The sequence below is a fragment of the Haliotis cracherodii genome, unplaced genomic scaffold (assembly GCF_022045235.1).
Source record: "Haliotis cracherodii isolate W230 unplaced genomic scaffold, xgHalCrac1.p SCAF_4, whole genome shotgun sequence".
Classification (NCBI taxonomy): Eukaryota; Metazoa; Mollusca; class Gastropoda; order Lepetellida; family Haliotidae; genus Haliotis; species Haliotis cracherodii.
This window is the reverse complement of record NW_027266297.1, coordinates 66,448,060-66,468,336: the sequence shown is the minus strand read 5'-3', so window position 1 is coordinate 66,468,336 and position 20,277 is coordinate 66,448,060. Positions and strand designations below refer to the sequence as shown.

The window sequence follows — 20,277 nt, the reverse complement described above, 5'->3', positions numbered from 1 at the left end:
CTAATGATCTTGATGATTATGGTTGGTTTGTTGTTTAACGCTGTACTCAGTAATATTCAAGCTATATGACAGCGGTCTTGAAATAATTGAGTCTGGACCAGACAATCCAGTGATCGACATCATGAGCATTGTTCCATGCAATTGGGATACGATGACATGCATCAACCAAGTCAGAGAGACTGACCACCTGATTCCGTGATGATAATGGATATATTGCAGGTATTTTATTCTATGAAGGGAAAGAGTCCCATGAATATTATTGTCAATTTAAGCTGGCATTTAGCAGATGTGGCTCTCTAGGGATTATGAATTGTCCTGAATTTAATACACGGAAATATTGTGTGTGTGATTTAATTATATTCAGGATAGGCGAAGGGAAAAGGATGGTGAGAAGGGCAGTGAATTAGATCCAGAGCGGTATGGTGGAAGTGTTGGGATGTACCCAGGGGATGTTGGTCCGGATGGGGAGAGGCACCCGCCAGGGAAAGATGGACGGTATGGTAGAAGTCCTGGAGATAACCGATATCCTGGTCAAGATGGAGATGACCGATACCCTCCTGGCAAAGATGGCGAGAGATATCCCTATGGGAAAGATGGAGATGACCGATACCCTCCTGGCAAAGATGGCGAGAGATATCCCTATGGGAAAGATGGCGAAAGACTGCCATATGGTAAAGATGGCGAAAGACTGCCATATGGGAAAGATGGAGATGACCGATACCCTCCTGGCAAAGATGGCGAGAGATATCCCTATGGGAAAGATGGGGAAAGACTGCCATATGGGAAAGATGGAGAACTATTGCCTTATGGGAAAGATGGTGAGAGACTGCCTTATGGTGAAAATGGCGAGAGGTATCCTTACGGAAAAGATGGTGAGCAATCTCCCTACGGAAAAGACGGTGAGAGGTTTCCCTATGGTAAAGACGGCGAGAGATCTCCATATGGAAAGGATGGCGAGAGGTATCCCTATGGTAAGGATGGCGAGAGGTATCCTTACGGAAAAGACGGAGAGGGATCTCCCTATGGCAAAGATGGCGAGAGAATTCCGTATGGCAAAGATGGCGAGAGAATTCCGTATGGAAAAGATGGCGAGAGATCTCCCTATGGAAAAGACGGTGAGACATCTCCATACGGTACAGACGGCGAGAGATCGCCTGATAGTAGTTTCCCAGGTGATGTTGAACATGATCCCAGGAGATTTGGAGGGCTTGGCGCATACCCAGGAGATGCAGACAGAAACCGAGAACGGCTCGGCTCGGATGAAGGTGGGGATAAAGATGGAAAAGATAAAGACAAGAAGGGTAAAAAGGGGAAAGACAAAGACAAGGACAAGAAGAAAGGAGGAGGCCTGTTTGGGAAGTTCCGCAAATCTGGCCGAGGTGACAAGGACGGGAAAGACAAGGACGGGAAAGACAAGGATGGGAAAGACAAAGACAGGAAAGACAAGGATGGGAAGTCACGTGATGGTCGTTACGGTCCCGGCGACGTGCCTGTTGGTGTCGGCTATGATGGAATTGATCTCGATGAGAAGGTTAACTTCCTTGTCAGTTTGCTTGACCATGCTTGGAGCAATGGGAGTAGAGTAGCGGTTCACTGCCTGAATCCTAGCTCACAGTGGTGTATATATGCATGGTAGTCGTGTTGTAGGTTTCGGCTTTTCTCACGGTAGTTTTTTCACCTCTTCATTGTCATACTGTTAACACCATCGGTGTAGTTCATTCATGCGCATAATTTTCTCAAAACTCTCTCTACAATCTTGATCGCTAACACATCTTTGAAGACAAGCGTTGGTGTAGCACTCTTGCCACGACCAGGAAGCTGCTACAGAATATGATACCCTTCTGAGAGTACCAATTTCTGAAATCAAGGCAGTGTTTGACTGTTTTTTTCTGTCTATACAGTAGTGTGCATCATGTATGACTAGATCTAATGACGTGTCGTCTGGTATTAGATGTCACACTTTTCTTGCACTATAGAACATACCAATGTGTCCTATTAGCGTCACTCTTAATATCTGTGCTGCTGCTAATCACTTTTCCCTTCTTTTTGGGTCTTTATGGCTCTGCCTTCAACCAATGCAAAATTGTTTCCCTTAGCAATGCCAGGATCCAGATTGGCCCTGATTATGATCCTTCATATCTCTGTCACCATATGTTGGTTGTCACCAAAATGGAAAACATCTACAAGTCTGTCGTTGGGGTCTTCCTCCCACATTAAGCTGATATGCAATTATATGACTGAAATACCTTAAAAAAGGTAATCCCAACTCGCTGAGCTGTAAACTAGTTTAATGGACATCAAATGCCCCCCTCTTCAATAAATATTTTTGATTGGGTGGTAGAATGTTGAACATCCATGTCCTCACCTGCTTCTCCAGCTTGCTCTTCATCATTCTCAGCAAACTCCTTTGTCTTTAATTCACATTTCTCAGCAGCTTTCAGATTCCTCAAGGGAGCTTGCTTCGGCTTTTATCATCTTTTTGCAGTTGTCACTTTGCTTATTTTGATAATTGAAACTGAACACAGGAAATACAGGATTTGACACTAATTGGGTGTCCATCTGTGGACAATGGTTTTGCCAGTTGCTGTTACTTTCAACTCTCCATATTGTGACTGTGGGAGGAGAAGGGTGTTTCCCATCTGGTATTTGGAATTGCATGCATTTAAGGTTTAGTCTGATTCCAGATTGTCTACAAGAAATTACACAACAGCAGGAAGGGAAAGCCTTTAGCCATGCTTTTCCACAGATAATTCTGTGTAGGCCTTTGTTACACAAAGATGTATATTCTCTTTAACATAGGATGAATTAAATTTACATATCATCTCCAATGGAGAGATGTGTATAATTACAAATTAACAGGATCGTATGAAGTTCCTTTGATCTTACATGATTGACTGAAATAAGACATGTAACGTTGGTTCAAACATGATGGAGACTTCTGTCAAAGAGGAAGGTACAGAAGAACAAGACAAAGGAACTTGATATGGCAATATATTGTTGGCCGAGCACCTTATATTAGTCAGGTTCTGTTACAGGGGCACGGCCAACAAAAGCAAAAGTGGAGATGTTGGTTGCTTTCGTTCAATCTCAATGTAAAAACAATAAAAACGTCCAGATGACAGCTTTCATACAGAGCACTTGTATGTGGGAATTTTTCTTCATGGGTGACTATTCCCGAACATTTAGAATGCATGTATTTCGGCAAAGCTCCACTTGTGCTGTAGTGAAAATTCTTCATGAACAGCTCTTAACACTCATCTCTTTTTAGTACATCTAGTGTACATTACGTATTTGTATTATTGGTGTATTTGCATGCCTCTGTATATCTTGTTGCATGCCATATAACCATGTTTCAATTTTAGGGTATTCGGCTAAGATAAAGCAATGCTTTTGCTGCAGCATTTACATATGTTATTTCTATGTAAACCTTAAATTGTGCTTTTGTGTATTCTGTTGACAGCACCTGTGTTATCTGATTATTTCTGACAGATGCGTAATTATTTATGTTAATTGATAGAACGTAATGTCAGAATTCTGTTCGTGTTTTGATTCCTGCTTTTGTTGACCCAGGGAAGTCCCTATGGTCCCGGCAGAGAGGCAGGTGGCCGTGATGCCCCAGATAGGGACAGACACCAAAAGGTTTCGCATGATTTTAAGTAGATAGATGTGCAGAGCTTAACCCACTATATCCACATGCTAGCTTTTCTCAAGATCATTATTTGGTGCTACAAGGCTTTGGGATAGGTTCATCTCATCATTCATTACCAGTCACCCATTTGAAGAAACACTCTGGTCTATGATTTCTGTAATGTCATTGGACATACTTCATACCGTGCATCAACCAATATTTGATACATAATTATTTAATTTTATGAAATAATACTTTAAGAGTAAGTTGGATGAAAATTATCAAAGGTTTGCCAGTTGTCCAGATTTTGGTTTATTTGGCTGTGGTATCTGGCGGCTGGTGACTCCAGCAATGACCTAGTGAGTCCAAGGCCACTTAAGCTGCCCATTTGCTGGGATTAAATATTCCTCTATAGTAATTTGAAAGTATCCAGCTTGGTATGGAAGCCCTCTGTTAATCCTCCAACCAGATGCATAACAGTCAGATCTAGGATGGTGCTGTATCTGTGTTTATAGGGTCTACTGATAGAGCTGTATAACCCTCAACAGTTTGTGCAGTCCCCACTTGTGTCCCATGGCGTATTATTGCAGCAATGCGATATGAAACCCTATTCATTCACTCATTTCACCTCCACTTCCACCAGTCCTCTGTCCCCTTCTATTACCCCATTTTTGTGTTCACTCATGATTTTGTAGATGGATTTCCATTTCCCATTTCTTTCATTATTTTGTTGGGTGTGGTGGTCGGGGTTCAAGTTTTCTTTTATTGTGGAAGATTGTTGGATTTGTTGCTCCCCTTGCACTTCATTTACACCTCGTTCATTGGTCATTTCTTCCAGAAGGGTAAATCTGATAAGAACAAACGGGCATCTTTTATGGCCAGTTTGTGTGCAGGGAAAAACCCAAAGAAGAAGGTTTGGTTTGCTTGATTGATCTGGTTGTTGCATCTGGAGTAACATGGCATGGGCTACTGTGTCTAACAGTTGCATGTTGATATGGTTCAACTGCTGTTTTCGTGTCAGCAGCTCAACGCTGATGTTTGGATGGATGAATGTTGTTGCTGTGGCTCCAGAGGAGCTCCAGTATGTATGGATGTTTGCATGCCTAGTGCTTAATTGTGTAGGCCAGTGTCTTGATGTGTGCCTACTCCTCCCACGGCCTCCCCGCTCCATCCATACCCTCTCCACTCTACCCTCTACTCTCCACCCACACCCTCCCCGCTCCATCCATACCCTTTCCACTCTACCCTCTACTCTCCACCCACACCCTCCCTGCTCCATCCATACCCTTTCCGCTCTACCCTCCACTCTCCACCCATACCCTCCCCGCTCCATCCATACCCTTTCCGCTCTACCCTCCACTCTCCACCCACACCCTCCCCGCTCCATCCATACCCTTTCCGCTCTACCCTCTACTCTCTACCCACACCCTCCCCGCTCCATCCATACCCTTTCCGCTCTACCCTCCACTCTCCACCCACACCCTCCCCGCTCCACCCACATCCTCCCCGCTCCATCCATACCCTTTCCGCTCTACCCTCCACTCTCCACCCACACCCTCCCCGCTCCACCCACACCCTCCCCGCTCCATCCATACCCTTTTTACTCTACCCTCCACTCTCCACCCACACCCTCCCTGCTCCATCCATACCCTTTCCGCTCTACCTTCCACTCTCCACCCACACCCTCTCCGCTCCATCCATAACCTTATTTCTACCTGCACGCTCTACCTACTCCCTTTCCATGCTATTCACATACTTTTTACTCCACAGACACTCCACCTTCCTCCCACACCCTCCACACTCCATCCATACCCTTTTCCATGCAATCCACACATTCCTCACTGCACATACGCACCACTCCACCAACTCACCACTCCACTCACACCCTCCCCGCTTCACCCAAACACTCCACCCACACCCACACCCACACCCACACCCACACCAGCATTTTCCCCTCTAAGGCCACTAGATAACCAACTATTCCAACAGTTCACCCCCAATGCCCAACCCCTACTAATGTTGTCTGTGGTTTGTGCTTTGGATACTAGTAGAGGAACCATAGCTCCAGTTGATCAAGAGGGCTGTTACGCCTTGGCTTCAGGATTATAGGATAGTTACCGCTCCAATGTTTCAGTGATAGCATGCTTGTTAGTGTGTCTGGAGGAACATGCTGTGTTAGTGTGTCATGATGTATGTTGTGTTTGTATGAGAGGTCATTTGTGCTTGCTTTGTTGATGTTACACACTGTTCATAGATTAATATTGCACAGACATAATTGTGATTGTGCATCAAAATTTTAGATCAAAGAAGAAGAAAATTAAAACTAACAAAATGCATGATTGAATATTAAACAAAGTGATCAGCATGGCAATTTAGTTTTTAAATTTTAGATTTAAAAAAGAGAGAAAATAATGCATGTATTTTGTTGAGGCAAATTAAGAAAACAGATTTTTTTTTTTTTAACAGAACAATTTATAAAGATTTTATCATCACATTTTCCACCAAATTCTTTTTAACGGCATCTTTATTACCAGTAAATATCAAACATATCAATTAAATATATACTGTGTAAATATTTGTTCAAGTATGTGTATTATTAAGTTATATAAGAGTATGCAGCACATAGTGTACACAGTGAGGAAGATGTGCGATTGGTTGTATGCAAGACTGCCTATATCACCCAGGGAGGAGATACAGACTCCGTATCGTCCACTTCGTCTCATGCGTCTCAGTCTGGCTCTAAACCTGCTGGCAAAACTGAGGAACCAACAGAATCGGAAAAGGTTAGACCGTAGGTCAGGTGTTGTGTTAACTAATGGCTTGCTGTCAAGATTGTCCCTAATGTGTTATTCGGTTATGACAAACATCCTTCCCCTTTACCAGTTGTAGTCTCTCTTCCTAAAAAAACATTGGCATTTTTGTCATTTCATGTGTTGACTTGTTGACCAATTGATCCTGAATGGTTTATTTGGTATTTTGTTGATGAAGAGTCTCACTCAGTGACATTGTTGCACATAACTCACTTCATCTTGTGTTGCACCTGTGATTCACACATCATCCCATCAAGCAATCAACTCATGTACTGACACTTCCATTTAGCCTCATATAAATGTTGTGGTTCAAATTGGATTTCAAAATGAAGGTTGATAACAGGAAAAGTTGTTTGTTTGGGAACCAGTAACATCTGAAAACTCATTAACCTAGCTGTAAGATATAAGGTCAGTTGGACAAGGTAAACCACAACGTTTGTAAGTTGTACTTAGGACTAAACATCCATTTACTCTACAATGTTTGTGTATATTGTGTACCATATGACATTTTTCCATGATGTCAAAATTTAGTTTTTCCAATTGAAGATGTATTCTTTACTTAATGAATTACTAATCATAATGCAACTCATTAGCATTGATAATTATGTATTTCCTTGACATCATGCACTAACTCACTTGCTTTCCAGCCTAGATGTTTTGTTTCTCGATGAGGCTGTAAACATCTTTCATGTACTGATTAACACCCAATGTTAGAGATCGTCATACTCTGGCGATCTGCTGCTGAATTTTGTGTGATAATCAGTTTTTAGTGTCAATCGCCAAGCATGGGTTTGTGTAATGTCCCTCCAGATGTGAATATCTATTTATATCTAAAAGCCACATGTTTACATCTGCTAGCCATCAGTTACAACAATTTTGGTTGTGGTTTGATTTGAAAAGAAAGACATGAGGCATTACTGACACCTTGCTTTTCTGTCCGTGACTTATTTCATCAAATGAATGATTAGTAAAGATATTTTATTTTTTTTTTATTTTTTTTTATATCCTAATGGTGAACCCCACTAATCTCCACTGAACCCAGCTGGCTGTTAGTCCTGTAGGTCGCTGTATCAGCTGCTGAAGGACCCTGGTAATAACTGACACCCCTTTATCACAGGGAACTTTTGGACCTGGGGTGGGCGTCGGCCCTGGAGGTTACGGAGGAGTGGGCGTCGGCCCTGGTGTGGGCAGAGGAGGACCACTTACAGCAGAACTTGGAGATGAAAGTTTCGTTGATCGCAAGATGGAATTCATCCCCGTTGAACCCCCACACAAGGTTAACATCTTCTCCCTTTACTAACGTGGCCCAAATAATCAGACAACCAGTTAATATCATTTTGAAGTTTTATAACTTGTAACTTGAAAGTTGTGTATGATCACATGTAGTGACCTGGCTACTGATGTTTTGGGCATGTTTGCATGATTATTCCATTTTGTATTACACCATCATGGTCTAAATATAATATGTTCGTTGTCTCGTGTGTTTACAGAGGATCAAACTCCATGTTTTAACATTGTCCTCGTCAAACAATTAACACAGTGAAATGTGAAAGTAATCTCATTCAGTTTTGCATGTGAACTATAGCTGATGTAGAAAAGCCAAGAAAATCCCAGCCACCAGACGAATTGGCTAGCCAAGCTGAAAACTAAACAATATTCTGAAAAAGCATGCCTATGTGAAGAATGTTACGTAACCTTGAAGTATTTGTGAAAAATCTCAACTTTCATTTCTTTTCTTTTTTAAGATGCGGGTAGAAACAAATCGAATAAAAACAGGCCTTGACCTTTCTGACGGGTCACCAATGCCGTTCTTCAACCCAGCAGCTACCAGCACCACGGGCCGCCCCGGGAAAGTGCCACCTCCAGTGCCACCCAAAGGAAGGGGAGGGTACGGAACAGACGACAGGAACCGGGTCAAGTCTGATCATGTAAGAGCATGTTTTGTTATCTCCCTTGGTTGAGGAAAATCCTCAGTGAGAACTTTTATACTTTAGAAAACATTTATAATACGACTAGATTACTCTTGTGTTCGTCAGATTTAAATGTTTATGAACACATAAACACATTTGTGTCATTCAGCTTAGATGTTTGCTTCAACTTTATCACAGAATTGAACCATACCATTCATTGTGCTCATTGCACCACGCATCCAATATTCATTCACCCATCAGCTATTACACACAGCAAAAGGCTTACCTCCAGGCCTGTGTTAAAGTTTCATTGACGTGTTAAAGGATGGTTCAAGAATTAAAAATATGAGTCATATTAAGGAGTTTTCTGTAAAATTTGAGATTTGGAAGATGAATTGTGTTCATTTTTATTGTATGATTATATGACAATATATTTATCAGTATAAAGCTCTTCGTGAATGAACGGTGATGGTTTTCACTCTTTACTTAATCACTATGGCGCCACAGTGTTACAACTCTGTCAGTACTTCAGATTGCTAATCTCACTGACCTCAGAAAAGAACATTAATGTACTTTCATTTCGTCACCCTCTTTTTCTGTTGCTTGGACTCATACTCACATTGATCTGAAGCTCTGCTCTCATCCTATCTTAGAGCATTTGAAGGGATTCCAGAATATAACAGGGTCCACACTACCCTATGTTTGTCTTTATAGGATCTGGTGATATTGGGGATTACAACAGCTAGTGTTTTGCCTGGTCCAGTCTCAGATATTTATACCAGTGTTTGAATTTAACCATGAAAGTCAAAAGGTCGTAACCCTAATTTAAAAACTACAGCAGAGCACCCCTACTGTGGCTGTGATACAGCTGACGTGTTGCTGACTGCAGTTGCTCTGTGTATGGTATGGTACTATCTTTGTGTCGTCATTGAGAAGTGTAATTCAGGGCTTGAATAGATGTTATCTGAGCTTCAATACCACTGTCGGCGCCAATGTATCATGAATGGTTGCATGAAATCGGGAGACGTTCTCATTAACATGTATTTCATCTTGCCCTCGGTCAGGGCCCTATTCCATAAACCAGCCTTACTACAACAGCTGGCACACCCAAAACAACAGTTATTATGTGATCATAGTTCTCAAGTTGTTTTATGGAAGAGGGCTATGGCTCAGGTTCTTTTTCATGGCGAAGGGTTAACAATTGTAATTCAGAATTTAGCAGACATAATATGACACTGATTGTTAACCTTATGTTTAACCATCTATATATAACATGTTTTTTCTAAGAATTGACTTCAATATTTTTGCCGTTTCTGGGGGTAGAAACGTGAAAACCAGTGTGTACGTCAACATTAATAACTTCACAGACTGCTTATTTAATCATTAACACCAGAAAACTGTGGACAATAATGCCACCTCAGTTCTATTATTCAGCTCATTAATGCAACACAGCCCATTCTTAGCAGCCGATCAGTTAACAGTAATTTACGAGTGGGTGTTAAAAAAATCATCACTAAAGTTAGACATCGCCTAGTTAACGTGCCTAACCTCATAGGACTACATTGCTAATAGATTGTATTGATACTCTTTGTATGCATACCTTGAGCAATCTACAATTGGCTTTGTGTATGTAATATCTATGTGCCATCACCTTGCTTACTGTATCATGCTCCAATAGCCACCTATTAATCCATCTCATTCATCAGAGATATGATATATTGTATATATATATATAGACTAGAAATCATATAAGCAATTCCCTTTGCCATTGGTGTTATTTGTTTTTCACTATTTGATATCCCCTCTATAGACTAGCAATTAGTTACACTGTAGCTATGTATTTAGCCAGCTCTCTGTATCCTAGTGTACAGGCAGGCAATATGCTTCCTGTACTCAGCTATACAATCTTAGTGACTGCTCTTGGGTAGGATGTATATACTCCATTCTTTCAAATTTATTGAATTATTCCCCTTTTTATTTTTACAATTCAATTTTTTTAATTATCCAAGATTTCATTGGCTGTAGGTGGCTGGGACTTTCATCAGACTTCATTTAGTGCATCTTAGAGCTTGAAAAAAAAAATTCAGTTAATTGATTCTATTAAAATATTGACTTTAAAAGCATGCATGTGTTTGGCTTTTGCATGCATGGGTAGGATCTTCATTTGTTGGACTTAATTTACATTCAAATCAAAAATATGCATGTTCAGAAATTTAGTATGCATAGTTTGTATTATAAGTTTCATCTCCATTGGGCAGTAGCATATCTGTTGTGCATGCATTGTGGTAGCAGCAGCAGCAGCATCGTTGTCGATGTTGTAGTGAGATGTAACTGACGTAGTGTCATTATCTCATTATTATAGCCACCTACAGTCCTTACTGAGAGCGTTAAGTACGACCCCGATGTCGATGACACTCCGGTTTCCACAAAGAATGTCCCCCTCGTGAAAACCGAGACTCGAACTGTTACTTATGAAAAAGAAGGGAACTCACTACCCTCTGAGATGGAGGATGGTTACCTTGTTAGTTCCCAGTCACATAGCACCAAGACGCAAACTGTCGAAACAACTACAGTAAGTTAGGAATACTGTGCGATTATCTCCCTTGGTTGAAGGAGATATTTGAAAGCTATTTGTGTGAGGAACGATCATCAGTTTTGTTTCAATCCAGTAAATTTATCAGTTGGTGAAATCTGATCTTCACTATTATAAGAAAAATGTGTTGTTTATTTTATACAATATTTTTATTTTGTATGTTTCATAAGTGTTTTCATTTTAAGGCATTTGATATTTTGGGGCAAATATTGTTAAGATGCTATTTCCTCACACATTAGTAATATATAATCTGGCTAAATACAAGCAAAGTACATTGTATTTAAATTGTGTGTATGTGTGTGTGGCTAGTTTCGAGGAGTTGAAGAAAAGGTAGACACAATTCAGTAACTGTGTAAGATTTCGAAGAGGTTCACTCGAGATAACTGGACACTTTTCAATAAGGACTTTGTTATGGAAACACACGTTTAGAAAATATTTCTTATTTCATAACCAGTTTCCTTGCTTAGGAGACTCGGCAAAGACCAGCATTTACACTGGGGGCACAGTGTGGTAAACATCATCAAGTGGTGTTGGTAGCCTGACATGTTCTCTCTCATTCTAGTTTTCCTGAAACTCCTTTAGACTAACCATGTTTGATTCCTGTCTGCCTCCTGTGTTGGTGGTTGTGGCAAGTCTTCCCTCTCCTTCACAACAGCAAGGGAGGCAACTCTGTCTCCACTGCTCTGCATCCTCTCAAACTCTTACAGGTGTATTGTCACTACAAAGATCTGGACAGTATTTTTGGGGGTGGTCCACAGGTTCATCAGCAGCAGAGTTAGCTCCCATTATTTCAAAAATAGGAAGATGTCATTTGATTAAAGAATGATCAATACAGGGAGTTATGTGCTTCGCAAAACATCTTTTTGCCGTGTGTTAGTTTATCAAAATGAATTTTAGACTTGCTTGGATGAATCCAGTTGAAGAACTTCTGATTAATCTGATACTTAACAGACAAATGTGTATCAATACATACATCAGTTGAATCACATAGCTGATTTGATAAAAACATAAGAATCATTTCCGCTGTATAAGTTGAGTAAATGCGACACATAGGAAAATAGAAAGCTTGAAACCTTGAAATGGAGGTGCCGGCAGAGAGGGAAGACTATGCACAATGGTGATGTCTGTCTGCATGTCTGTCTGTCCAGTGTTTAGAACTACAGGTCTCACGTGTGTGTGTGGTGTTTCAGTACAAGACTGAGAAGGACGGCATTGTGGAGACGCGAGTGGAGAGAAAGGTTGTCATTCAGGGAGATTCCGATGACTTCGATCATGACGAGGTAAGAGTGAACTCAAATTAAGATTACCCCGAATGTGTGAATAAGTATTCAAGGCATTACTTTAGGCTGTGGGTTATTCTGTTCAGGCATGGATATTGAGTACAGACATCTTGCAAAATTTTGATGTCCTCATATAATACTATTCTATGATCTTTAGAAGTGTCAGTAAAATTCAAATCCTGATATTTAGGACCTTCACATGAGTAGACACCATTATTTAAATCAAATGATACACAGTTTATTTCAGATTAGTGATTTATGTGTCCGCAGTAAGTTCTTGAAAAAAACAAATGGTCATTCCACACTTACCTTGGACTAGTCGCTGTGTGTTCACCTGTCAGGCACCATTAATGCATTCCCAAATATCACTGATGTACTGTTAAAAGCAACACTGTTTAGCTTGGTTTCCTAGCATGGGGAAACTGTGACCTTGTGTTATGTATGACCTTGTACCTCCTCTCCACCTCCAGGCGTTGGCGCAGGCCATCCTGAGCGTGACGGAGCTGGACCCGGATATCTCGGTGGAGAGAATCGAGTGCATGAGGCAGATGGAAGAGGTCAACGGAGACAACAGGAAGTAGGTTTTCCTCGCAACCCATTAGTGTCAGTCGTGCCAATTATGCTTGTTATTTTGGCCCAGAAACAATAACATTGTTTTAGTTGTGTAAAAGCCCCACTTATTCCCATGGAGGACCTGGACAAGATTCTTAAGGTACATGATTACGTTGCCAGGAGTTAGCGATGTACTGAGGCTGTGTTAGGCTTAGCACCCTGCTCAATCAAGTTATGCATTGTTGTAGGGTAAAGATGCTCTTGCAATAGTTACAATCCCCAACAGTGTTCATATGAGTTATGGAATCATTGAATAGTCATGGAATTTTCCAATCCCTAGAACAGTTTTGGAAAATCAAAAATTGTTAGGAAGTCATTGAGGAATAATACTTTTATACCAGTATTCTTTTCTGCAAGTATTGATGCATAGAGATTTCAGGCGAATTTGGAATGTTTAGTAAAGCGAACTAAAGTTTCAATCAAGTAGCATAGTACCTTTGAATAGTCACAGAGATTTGTCAGGTTAAAGTGAATGACCCCTTCCCAGTGGTCCCATTCAATGTCCATCATCAATCAGTCTTAGTACATGGGGATTTGAGGTTAGATTGTTTCTTTGTTTCATTGTTTGTTGTTTAACACCTCACTCTGCAATATTCCAGCTATATGACCGCGGTCTGTAAACAACCTAATCTGGACCAGACAGTCCAGTGAATGTTTTCATGAGCATCGATCCACGCATTTGGGATACAATGACATGCATCAACCAAGTCAGCGAGCCTGACCACCCGATCATGTTAGCTGCCTCTTACGACAAGCATAGTCCCCTATTATGGCAAGCATGGGTTGCTGAAGACCTATTCTACCGCGGGTTGAGGTTCATGGGTTAGAATAGGTCCCTAGTAACATGCTTGATGTAAGAACAAACTAGGGTTGATAGTGCATCATAGTACCCCAACTGAGTGGATCGCTGCTCATGATATCAATCACTTGTTTGTCTGGTCCAGACTCGGGAGTCTGTGAGTGACTTGTTGCTCTGACTGTTTATGGTCTAGGTTTGAATATTTACAGAGCCCCTCATTGAAGTAAGACTGCTATATAAGTCATGTGTTTCTTTTGCAGCACGGCAGTGTGAGAGGAAGCGTGTGATGTCCCAAGTGCTGAATCTATACTCTATCTCCTCCATTCATCGGGAACAGAAACGTCAGACAATAAGCTTGCATTCATGCCATCATCGCTGAATTACCATTCTGTTGATAAAAAGCTTCATTTTATGATTGGTTAGTTGCGTATTTTGATGGTCTAGATTTTGGATTCAACCCTGTAGGAATGAAATTACCGTAGATGCATTTTAGTTACCATGGAAACTCAGCCTCTTTATGAAGTTACCATTCTTAAAGTTAGTTGTTATTTTAATTCATTATATATCTGCTTGCATATGTAATTTCTTTTCTGATGAGGCTGTTACCATAGTTTTGGGACTGTACATATGGGAGGTGAAAAATGCTTGTTTCATTATATTCACTCATTTCTACCATGAAGCTTTTAATCTAAGTTCATTGTTTTATTACAATGTTTTGTCATTCTTTTTATACCAATAATTTCACAATTGAATATTCATGCAAATAATAACATCTGTATATTTAGAAAATTGTGAATAAGCTTGATTATTTTACCATACTTGCCAAGTTTGTAGACAAATTATGCATTTTCTTATGATCAATACAGGACCAAATGTTTGTATGTACTTTGTGCTGTCATATTTTTGGTGTATTGAAAAAGATACACACTAATTAGGATGTAATAATTAGTCATATATTTATCCCTATAACATGTACAGATGGACGTCCCATAGTGTGGAATATTAAGGTTTGAAACTAACCAATTTCATCAAAGTTTATGTTTGTTACTGCTGAATGTTACCATATGACAAAAAAATATTTCAAGCTGGCTCCTTATGTACTCAAAGTATATGGAAAGTATTAGCTATGGTCTATCGATTGTAAAGTATGTATTGGTTCTTGAAAGTTTTGGCATTTTTCAAATTTAATGTCTTTGATATCACTTTTAATGGTGTTGAGTGCCTCTACCCCCTTAAAATTAACACCTTTTGAGATACATGTTTCTTTGGAAGTGGAGTGTTTTAAACTTTCTTCTTGTTCAGTTTGGTGCTAGGTTGTTTGATAGTTATTTATGAAATGAAAACACTGGCAATGTTGTGGAGACGATTGCCTCTTCCATTGTTAAGATTATTTCAATTTGAAAAAAACAACAAATACCTTATGAAATTGTGTGAACAGTTGTATATTTGCAGTCAGTGAAATTGCAAAGTGTTCGAAATTGGTATATTCCTCAACACGAGGAGTAGTTTGGGAGTAGTTGTGTAAACACACACAGACAGTTAAGACTTGAGCTGTCACTGGTCTGGAGACAGAACCCAGCCACACGTGTGGACCGTCCAGCTGTCCTATCTTTGTGATACTATTCATGTCTGTGGACGGCTTGTATCATCTTGCACCTGCTGTATATCTTGAACGTGCCAGAGCCCCTGCATCTGAGGTGATAAATCTCTGGTATGGCCATGTAATGTTCATGCCTCGCTGACTTTCAACATTGCCATGTCCAATATAATATATACGCTTTAAGTAAGGGCATTTTCTATATCAACGCATAGCTACAAATATCATTTTCAATACATGCCCTACACAAGAACAGCCTGTAAATATGGAAGTTGTTCATGAGTTTCGTTTTGGCAGGAATTTGGCATTGTGGCATCATATAGGAGCATGGAATGATGGGAGTTTGAGATGCTGGGATTTGTTAGCTGGTCACCTGCTCACACTGATCATTGCCTTTAGGAAAAGGCCCCATATGTTAAACACGCTTTTTAATAGTCAGCGATTGAGTCTAGATGGCAATGATACATATAAATCATGACTTCAGAATAAAACCTCTGTTTCCAACTGATGTGTCCTTGTTTATTGTGAAGTTAACATATGAAAGGGCTGTATGCAACAGTCTGATTGACAAATGGCCTTAATGGATTTGATATATCCATTGACTATGCATGCTTTGTCATGATTTGGTAAGGTAATGTGTCTTTGAACAGTAACCCCCTAGAGCCCAAATCTTGTCCCATGCAGTAACACAAGGCAGAGGATGATGCCTTGAAGTTGGCTGCAGAGGCCGGAAGCCCATTAGAAGAGGGACAAGAAATGGCCGATGCAGGCATCAGTATGACAATGGTGTTATAAAATCTTGGGACAACACCAAACCGTTCCTTCAGTTATATTGTACTTTTCAGTAAGATAATAATAACACTTATCTTAACGTAAGATATAGGAGAGCAAACCTATTCACTTCTAAACTGAGTCCAGCACTTAAAATTTGAAGGTACAAACTAATTGCTCTTACAATTCCTAGAGAAATACTGGAATACAAGAGGTTGCAATGTTTGACATTGAACATAAGCCCTACACATGTCCCCATGAAAATGCAAAAAATTGTTTTATATTCCAAAATAGCAAAAGGAATCAGTTCAGCAATGCCTTACCTACATTTGAACAAAGTCAAATGTTTGTGTTGGAAATGAAAAATCTCAAATTTTATCAGGAAATCCGAAAAAGGCTCCAGATCAGCACTTGTCTGATATTTATGCAAAGTTTAACAATTGGATTAAACAACTTTTGAACTAGGCTTAAAAAATGAACCCTACACTCATTTGTACCCATGTCCACTGCGTGACCTTGAAAACGCAAAACAAAGAAATTATTGCGTACAGAAGACACAAGTTTGTCACCTGAGGAATGTATACTCAACAACAAAAGTTCCTGTAATACTGGGGCGGTCGGGTAGCCTGTTGGTTAAAGCGTTCGCTCGTCACGCCAAAGACCCGGGTTCGATTCCCGACATGGGTACAAATTGTGAAGCCCATTTCTGGTGTCCCCCGCCGTGATATTGCTGGAATATGGCTAAAAGCGGTGTAAAACCATACTCACTCACTCCAGCAACACAAATATATTTTAGTGTATTCTTCAAACAAGTAAAGTTTGGTTTTCAATATTGTAGTACATGTATGGAATCAGGTCACAAAAACGCAACTGCTACAGAAACGCATGCATTCCAAGCAAAAGTTGACTTTACTGCAAAGCCCCATGCATTTCACTATGAGCGTCTGTGAGCCATTGGTATGCTTGAAGCAGGATCGATTTAACGTGGTGTTGCAAGACCATTTAACGTCCACAGAAACACTATTTGGTGTTTATGGCAACGTTGGCAACGTTGGCAACAGACGAATTCAGTCAGAGACAATCCTCGGAGTGGCAGGCCACGCATAACCAATAATCGACAAGACAACTGGATTCGAACGACACACCTACGAAATCGTTTCCAGCCAGCAACAGTGACTGCAAGAAGCGTCCCTGGCCTTCGACGACTATCTTCACAAACTGTACGTCGTCGCCTCAGATGTGCAGGGATTGTCGCCAGACGTCCCATTTTGACAGGAAACCACCGCCAAGCACGTCTACAATTGTGCAGACAGCATCTGGACGGCCATGCAGAGGTGACAAGTTCTATTCACCGACGAGTCTCGTTTTCACCTCAGCCACAGCGATGGACGGATTCGAGTGTACCGACGTCGAGGTGAACGGTACGTCAATCATTGTGTCATGGAAGAAGATCGGCTCGGGGGCGCCAGCGTTATGGTATAGGGTGGGATTACAGCAAGACAGGGGACCCGTTTGATAGTGGTAGAGGGAAATCTCAATGGACAGCGCTACCGCGACGAGATCATCGGCCCTTTCAACATGACAGCTGGGCCACCTGACCCCTCTGAATTAATTTTAATCCTCTTGAAATCTCATGCTTATGTTTAGCCTCCGTTTTACACAATCCTTGTGTACGGGGGTGATATCGTTTTTGTCAGCATTGGTTGAATGGTCGGCCCCTATAGAACTCCAGAATCATATGGGAAGTTTGACATCTAGTCTGCCTCCTAGTGCCTAGAGAATAAATAAATACTGAATCCAACTCAAGTCTAGAATGATTGCCTCAACTCTGAAATTAACCATTGGCCAGGGCTCCATTTGGATTTTATTTTGTAAATATATATATACTCTTCAAAAAAAGAAACTTGACAGATGTAAAACCACTTTTTGCCAAATATCTAAAATAATTAATTAAATGAGAACCAAATAAGTCAAACAGAAAGATGATGTGTCTATAATTCGCGAAACACATGCAAAGCACATAAATGTAGCGTTTGGGGATCAATTTTACAGCTTCATCCAAACGCAACCGCCTGTAAAAAACGTGCAGCACAGGATCCTGCATTTAGCATGCAGGCTCCCCTGCTGAATGGGTATAAAAATCCACACCAACGGCTGTTCACACAGTCCTTATAACGGCAGTAGAGGCGGTGACAGAATGCCAAGACTGAATGCAGCTCAATGAAACAACGCCATTGGGAGATTACAAGATGGAGCAACTCAGCAAGAAGTGGCCAGGCACTTTGGCGTATCCAGACAGACAATCTCCGCACTGTGGACCCGATACAACAACACCAACAGAGTTGACGACAGACCAAGGTCAGGAAGACCAAGGGTGACAACCCAAGCACAAGATCAATACATCCGGCTGCGACACCTCCGAGACCGCACTACCACAGCCACGTCTACAACCACACAGATCCCTGGGGTACACAGAATATCAGATCAAACGGTACGCAACAGACTGAGGGAGGCTGGACTTTTTGCACGAAGACCTGTTCGACGTCATGTATTGCCCCCACGTCATCTGGCAGGCCGTCTGCTTTGGTGCCGTAGATGGGCACGTACAAGGTGGAGAAATGTACTGTTTACTGACGAGTTCCGTGCTGAACGTTACGCCCCCAACTGTGTGCAGCAGGTTGTCATATTTGGCGGCGGGAGTGTCATGGTATGGGCCAGAATTCATCACGGTGGTAGGACGCCTCTCGTGCATGTGACAGGTGCATTGACAGGTGTGCGTTACAGAGACTTGATCAACGTTCATGGCGGAGAGTTCCAACAGGACAACGCTCGCATATTGCGCGTGTTTGTCAGGACTTCTTACAGCACAACATCCAGACTTTACCTTGACCAGGCGTGTTTTCGAGGCAAGAGTTTTTTATGTGATTTACGGTAGCTTCATGGTTCTCTTTCGGGACAAAACGTGAAACCAGTGAACTGTTGAAAGTGCCCCTTTAAGTGTTGCGAAGGCAGGATGTCCGACTGGGCGTTGAAATGACGTTTGGATTCACTTCTGGATAATTACTCTTAAGCTGTGTAATATGTATTGTGGAACTTTGTATATATACTGAACAACAAAAGTTCCTGTGACATTGAATAAGATTTAATGCAAAGTTATGCTTTTTACCAAATCTGAAACAATTTCGGTTTGCAACAGATACAAGACTCCTGTTGGTGTTCAAATAGTTTAATTTGCCAAACTTCAGAAAATGCGTTATTTCATAAAAAAACAAAACATGACCATGCCAAAATGTCAATTTACAAATCAATATCGTGTGTGTCCACCTCTGGTTGCGATGCAAGCGAGCCGGCCAGGGGATGACAGTCACGTTGTTTTGTTGAAGAGAATCCTGAACAAAATCGAGTAATATGAGGCCGGGCGTTGAAAGGTAATGCCTGGGCCATGACGACGCAAAAACGGTAAAACAACAGGGCCGATGATCTCGTCGCGGTAGCGCTGTCCATTGAGATTTCCGTCTACCACTATCAAACGTGTCCTCTGTCTTGCTGTAATCCCACCCTATACCATAACGCTGGCGCCCCCGAGCCGATCTTCTTCCATGACACAATGATTGACGTACCGTTCACTTCGACGTCGGTACACTCGAATCCGTCCATCGCTGTGGCTGGGGTAAAAACGAGACTCGTCAGTGAATAGAACTTGTCCCCGCTGCATGGCCGTCCAGCGTAGACGCTGACTGCACCACTGTAGACGTGCCTGACGGTGGTTTCCTGTCAAATTAGGACGTCTGGCGGGTCTTCTGGCGACAATCCCTGCACATCTGAGGCGACGACGTACAGTTTGTGAAGATGGTCTCTGACTGAATTCGTCCGTTTCTGTAGCAGTTGCGTTGCCACTCCGAGGATGGTTTTTGACTGAATTCGTCTGTTGCCAACGTTGCCATAAACACAAAATGGTGTTTCTGTGGACGTTAAATGGTCTTGCAGCATCACGTTGACTCGATCCTGCTTCAAGCATACCAATGGCTCGCAGGCGCTCATTTTCGGACAGGCGTGGCATTTCGCAATGTTAAATAATTGTGTAATTTGGTTGTTTTTCTGAGTTTTTCATCCGAATGGAATCCCGTTAACGCATGTTGTTATACCCATTCTTGGGTAGTGAAATGCATGGGGCTTGCATAAAAAGCTTTTGCATGGAATGCATGCTTTTCTGTAGCAGTTGCGTTTTTGTGATTCCATACATGTACTACAATATTGAAAACCAAACTTTACTTGTT

At 41.4% G+C, this 20,277-nt stretch overlaps 1 protein-coding gene across 8 annotated transcripts in view; it reads left to right on the top strand.

Moving 5' to 3' along the window:
- LOC139479171 (uncharacterized) overlaps positions 1-15,733 on the top strand; it is an 87,348-nt gene extending 71,615 nt beyond the window's left edge. For 4 of the 8 annotated variants that reach the window (XM_071261963.1, XM_071261964.1, XM_071261966.1 and 1 more), the window contains 10 exons: positions 365-1,531; positions 3,571-3,639; positions 4,467-4,541; positions 6,313-6,411; positions 7,556-7,714; positions 8,184-8,366; positions 10,711-10,920; positions 12,132-12,221; positions 12,692-12,798; positions 13,893-15,733. In XM_071261963.1, the coding sequence (XP_071118064.1) occupies positions 365-1,531; positions 3,571-3,639; positions 4,467-4,541; positions 6,313-6,411; positions 7,556-7,714; positions 8,184-8,366; positions 10,711-10,920; positions 12,132-12,221; positions 12,692-12,798; positions 13,893-13,905 (2,172 nt within the window). In that variant the 3' untranslated portion in view covers positions 13,906-15,733. The remainder of the gene's footprint in view (positions 1-364; positions 1,532-3,570; positions 3,640-4,466; positions 4,542-6,312; positions 6,412-7,555; positions 7,715-8,183; positions 8,367-10,710; positions 10,921-12,131; positions 12,222-12,691; positions 12,799-13,892) is intronic. The other 4 variants (XM_071261967.1, XM_071261969.1, XM_071261968.1 and 1 more) reach the window with 4 other exon arrangements.
- The last annotated feature ends 4,544 nt before the right edge of the window (positions 15,734-20,277 follow it).